The 6,000-nt window shown below is 29.8% G+C and overlaps 1 protein-coding gene across 1 annotated transcript; it reads left to right on the top strand.

The window, feature by feature from the left end:
- Window positions 1-3,203: 3,203 nt before the first annotated feature.
- On the top strand, window positions 3,204-5,214 carry LOC110781949 (transcription factor CSA-like). The gene is made up of 2 exons (XM_021985997.2): window positions 3,204-3,583; window positions 4,214-5,214. Exons 1-2 carry the CDS (start codon window positions 3,430-3,432, stop codon window positions 5,008-5,010), a joined length of 951 nt encoding a protein of 316 aa, XP_021841689.1. The 5' UTR covers window positions 3,204-3,429; the 3' UTR covers window positions 5,011-5,214.
- The last annotated feature ends 786 nt before the right edge of the window (window positions 5,215-6,000 follow it).

Consider the following 6,000-nt stretch of genomic DNA (forward strand, 5'->3'; position numbering starts at 1 on the left):
CTAACACACCCCTCTTTATGGGTTAATTAAGATATAATATGAAATCAAGGTACTATAGTGAGATTGATTTTATACCAACCTTTAACTTGCTGATGGGTGGTTTGCTCTCACAAATCACAATGTGTAATAATCATGATGTTAAGCATAAACTATTTAATTGGATTAATTAATTAATTCATGTTTAATTAGTTGACGAGGTAGGTGTTTAATTTCGTGGGTTATGAAATCTCAATCAGTTAAGAAACCAATTTTTATTTTACTCTTATGTTTATAATTTTAACTAGTGTCAATAATATATCCCTCAATTTTTGGGATAAATTAAGGTCACTTCCACGCACAGTTTGTTGCAAAAAACTTATGGCTTAGGATGTAAGTTTAGGATAATCGACCCAAATACTAAGCTAGTTAATGACTGATATCGATTACCCATGCAAATTATATGAAGTATGTCATACAAGTAAATAAAACTAACCAATTATTACATGTTACATATGCAACCAACTATTAATGAGCACATGATCGATCAACACATACAACAAAAATATCATCAATGCAAGAAATTTAAACTTATAAAGAACAAATAATAATTATAAATTTACAATCACTCTAATTTGTCTTAAAACGTACTTCTTGACAGATAAGTGTTCTAATTTTGGTTATTGCTTTTAATTAATGTTAAGTGGGAATTAGACTGCAAAATCGAACCCCTATCTAAAAAGGTTGCATGTTTCAGCGTTATATATGGGAGACGTTCTACAATGTTAGATCTACTTAACGACCGTAGTTTTGATGAAGCAAGCTAAGTCTTTATTTGATTCAATTTCATGTATTGGTTAGATCTGTATTTTTAGTTCTTGTAGTCTTGTAGATATCGTATTACTGTATTTTTAGTTCTTGTAGTCTTGTAGATGTCGTATTACTCTTTATTAATGAGTTGATTTTCCCTTAATAAAATGAGGACGGGTATAATGTACATTATTGCATGTTCTGTTGCATGATTTTTTGTGGGCCATATATGTCGATTTTGGTTCATATTTTCTTCGGGTCGGGTCACCCATTAATTTCCAACACAATTAGGGTTTGGGTCAAGTCGTTTCAAGTTAATTTGTTACCTTAACTAGGTCATGTAAAATTTTAGATACGGGGTAGTATTTATTTCATCTAGCTATCTAATTATATCCGCAATAAAAATATTAATAATGCGTTCTCTTCACCCATTTTTACTCATCTGATCTTATCACAAGTTACTTTCTCAAAATATATAAGTGAATATATAATTAGGCGATGAGAACAAAGCCAAACACGACAATAATTAGTATCAGGTCATCAATTCATCATATGATATTAAGAAGAAATTAGAAACATCAAAGAGAAGCATGCCTAGTATTTGCCATCTCTTTCATGAAGTTAATACAGCTAGTAAGCTACTTTCATCATCAACTACTTTTACCTAAATATGTAAAATACAAGGGATGGATTATTCAAATCTGTTCATTGATCAAGTGTCGAAAATGACCTTTTCTCTCACACCAATATAATGTTGATCAATATATATATGGGAATGTTTTCCTGCAACAACTTCAATTTTTTTAGTGCAATTCCAATTATGTGCATATGAAATGTCACTCACATGAATGTCTTTAATATACTTGGACTTCATTTAATTACGATGGTGAAAATTTCTGTTTTTGAATCCAATTATACGTTGGATTTTGTATGTACCATTATTCTATGTACGCACTACGTAGTAATTTACGTAACTGTAAATTTTGTATTGATGTCTAGTCCGTACATTTGGATATCACTACAAAATAATTAATTAGAGATGAGGAATTTCGTCCCTAATTAGTTCAAATATGTCTTGGATTGTTGATTAAAGACGGATTTGAAACGAAAATAAGGCGTCCTTATAGAGGTCCTCTCAAGTATTTTGGCAAATCCGTTACAAATTTGAGAAGAAACTTTTGAAACTCTATATACAATTCTATAACAAATACGTAGTATCATTTAATTAGAGACAAAATTTTAGTAATCCATCTCAAGTTGAGATGACTAATTAATTATAGTATTCATCTCTAATACTGTAATATTTGTATATTTACTCCAAGCAAATATATACAAAATGTGTACTATATATACTAACCAACAATCCAACATGTATTTAAACGTATAATTAATATGCAAATAGCCTATGATGTTAGGAAACCGGAAATATTTTCTTAGCAGATAAAAGTTTCAAAAGTTAACGAGGATTAGTACCAAGATTTGACTCGTCCCCAAACTGAAATGTACCAAAAATTACATCACACTTTAATTTGACGCAAACAAAATATTGACTCGATTATGATTCAAACAACCCTGAAATTATTGAATCGAATGACTCTAAATAAAAAAAAAGTGACTTATTAGTCTAAACTACCCATTTACTACCTAAAAATTAGCAACATAAGAAAGCGCTTTTACAAGGAAAAATGTGTTCTTTATAGAAGTATAAACACAATGTTTCTTCGTACATGTCACCACAGAAGAAATATGCTTCATACGAAGTATGTTGTTAAAACTTGACTTAAACAAAATTTTACTTTTCAACATGCAAATTTCAGGATAATAAATCTAAGAAAAATCGTAATTTGATAAGAATGTGTATCATAATTATTCCTCATGAAACTTCCTCCCAAATCAATTTTCTAGATCAAAATAGCACTTTATTTACACACAAATCAAACATAGTTATGTGTATTGAAGAACTTCAGACAATAGTCATTAAATTGTAAGGAGTACTATATATAAAGATGATAAAAAAAAAAAAGTCGAATTAATTAACTACTCCGTATATACAATTATACACAGTCAACTTTATTGGAGAAAATACAATTCACAAGAACAAGGGTATCTATAACTAAAAACATTGAAATAATGGCTTAATTAATACAACAATATGAAATTACGGCATAATTAAGACACGGATAATTAGTTGAAAAACCGACAAAAAGAAGAACCAAATTATAAAATGACTTGGATAGCACACAGTAAACAACACTGTTGGTGACGTGATAAATATAGAAGTAAATTATTATATATGTACAAACCAACAAGAAGGAAGAAAATTTGTACCATTTCTAAACATAGAAAGAATAAGGATGGTTAAAATTTTTATTTTTTTTATTAAATTAAAATTATATATGTCGTGAGAAACCAACAAAAGTGACTGCCCATCCACAACCCTAAAAACACAACCTACTAACTTTCTTATTCTGTTAATTAACCCTTTTCTTCTTCTTCATCTTCTCCCTCCTTAATTTATACCTTACCCTGTACTTCTTCTCTTTGCTACGATCCACTTATATTAATTATTTCTCTCTCTTTGTTTCTCTCTCTAGATTGTTTAAAAGTCAAAATAAAGAATCATAAACAGCATTTAATTTTAAAATGGAGGATTCAAGTGATAATGAGATCAAATCTTCTAGCAGCTGCCCAAGAGGTCACTGGAGACCGGCTGAAGACGATAAGCTTCGCAAACTCGTCGAACAATATGGTCCTCAGAATTGGAACTCCATAGCTGAAAAGCTCCAAGGAAGATCAGGTATATTACATATCATCATCATTTTGAGTTTCGCGTTTTTAGTTAATTAGTTTAATTAGGTAATTGTGGATCGGTGTTTGATTTTAGTTTTAGAATTGAACACCTTTATCACTTTGCTTATTACGAGTATTATTAATAAAAAATAATAATATTATTTTATGCATGGGGTTGTGTAAAATTAAAGCATCATGGTTAGGTTAGTTAAAAGGAAATTGTCTAAGGTATTGCTTCATCTTTCTTTTAATTAAACTGTAATTAAGTGAAAGAAATAATAACCTACTAATTAAATTTTAATTAAGTGAAAGAAATAATAATCTACTAATTAAATTAATTAAATTGTAATTAAGTGAAAGAAATAATAATCTACTAATTAAATTAATTAATTTGTAATTAAGTGAAAGAAATAATAATCTACTAATTAAATTAATTAAATTGTAATTAAGTGAAAGAAATAATGATCTACTAATTAAATCCAAAATTCTTATTGTTTAATATATATTTTCTTTTATCTTGTAAACTAAAAAATTAAAAAAAAATAGAAATTACAATCTTTATCGCAAGTTGCGACCTTTATCATTTTGCAAACTAATTAACTCGCTGTTTCCATCCGATTTGAATGTTAATTATCAGGTAAGAGTTGCAGGTTGAGATGGTTCAATCAACTAGACCCAAGAATCAATAGAAAGCCCTTCACAGAAGAGGAAGAAGACCGGCTTTTGACCGCTCACCGGATCCATGGTAACAAATGGGCTCTAATTTCGCGGTTATTCCCAGGAAGAACAGACAATGCTGTTAAGAACCATTGGCATGTAATCATGGCTAGGATGCAAAGAGAACGGTCCAAGCAACAATCATCCAATAAGAGATCAGCAAGCTTAATTACTACTAATTCTAGTATTATTATTAGTAATAATAATAATAATTATAGTACCCTAAACAACAATAAGGAGAGGAAAGCTACTTCAATGGCTAATTGTTGGACACCAATTTCAAGCATGGAGAAATATAGGGCATCATCTTCAACACAACAACAACAACAACCACAATGTTTGATGGGAAATAGGACAAGTAATTACAATAGTAGCTCAATATTTGAGCACACGAATGGTTATAACATGAGGTTTTCGTGTGGATCTTCTTCACATGGAGTAGGGTTTGGAGTTAATAATAATTATAATATTAATAATTATTATTATTCCGACCACCACAACAAGGTTGTTCCGTCTAGCTATGCTCCACCATTCGGCCAAAGCAAGACAACCGCGATGAGGCGGTCATCATTGGTGTTGGAAAGATTGGAGAAAGAGGATGAAGAAGAAGAATTGGGACGAGAGGGTGGAGGAGGAGGCCGCCGTGGCGGCACAATGGTTAGTAACACCAAGGAGATGCCCTTCATTGATTTTCTAGGGGTGGGCATCTCCTCTTGAATAAATTCTAAATTAAATTAATTATCTTTTTAATCTACGAATTGAATATTAAAATCGGCTTAATAATTATATATGTGGTTAATCTCTTCTCTTCTCATTTTGTATTTCCTTTGTGCATCAGCAAAGGTATGTAGCTAGAGAGGGGTTAATTTATAAATTTAATTAATTAATAAATATGAGCTAGTTATGGCTAATTTAATTGAATTAGACTATAATAATGTTAATTTGGTTGTTTGTTACACTAGTTAATCAAAATATCATAGCGTTCATCTTGTACAATACTTGTATATCTGAGGTGGTTGATGATTTATTAGTCTGTAACTATACTTGTTTCTTGTGAAGTGAGATCAAATAATGGAAAATGATACTAAGTACTATTTAAATAGTTTAATTTCCCATAATTTGATCTTACTTTCACAAGAAACAAGTATATTGAAAGGCTAATTAATTAATCATCAACCAACTCAAATATACAAGTATTACATATAGAAGTAGAAGTTAGTTTGTTTTTATATTCTAGAAAAAAAAAATTGAAAAATAATTAAGACATTACCTCCCATGGTGTTGGTGAGTTGGTTATTGATGTCTTTTTCAATTAATAAATTAGATTCCCTAAATTTTATGAAATTATCCGGTGTATCCGTTGCACTGTATGTATAATTGTATGTCTATTTTGCGTAACTAATTTGATTATATGCGTGTTTTACAATTAATTAACAATTTTCCAAAAGTAATTTCTTCTTGATAAAATTAAATTAAATTTGGCACCCCTTGGTTTACGGGGTTGTGATCGAGAAGCAAAAAACATCTTTAATGGTTAACTAATACCCTTTGTAGCTAGGTCCACCACATCAGTTTTTGAAGTTACAGTATTTTCTAGCTACAATATTCTCTAATGGTTAACAAGTTCCTTTATGTTTATTTTAACTCTTTTTCTTTATTTTCTTATTCAATTCACACGTTATATACAAAACTAAAAGTAACATAATA

Source organism: Spinacia oleracea, chromosome 2 (assembly GCF_020520425.1).
Source record: "Spinacia oleracea cultivar Varoflay chromosome 2, BTI_SOV_V1, whole genome shotgun sequence".
Classification (NCBI taxonomy): Eukaryota; Viridiplantae; Streptophyta; class Magnoliopsida; order Caryophyllales; family Amaranthaceae; genus Spinacia; species Spinacia oleracea.

What these genes read in the sequence shown, in the direction of transcription:
- LOC110781949 (XM_021985997.2), top strand. Translation starts at nt 3,430, where the DNA reads ATGGAGGATTCAAGTGATAATGAGATCAAATCTTCTAGCAGCTGCCCA. An exon ending in AAAGCTCCAAGGAAGATCAG is followed by an intron (nt 3,584 to 4,213) that starts GTATATTACATA and finishes GTTAATTATCAG; the next exon opens with GTAAGAGTTGCAGGTTGAGA.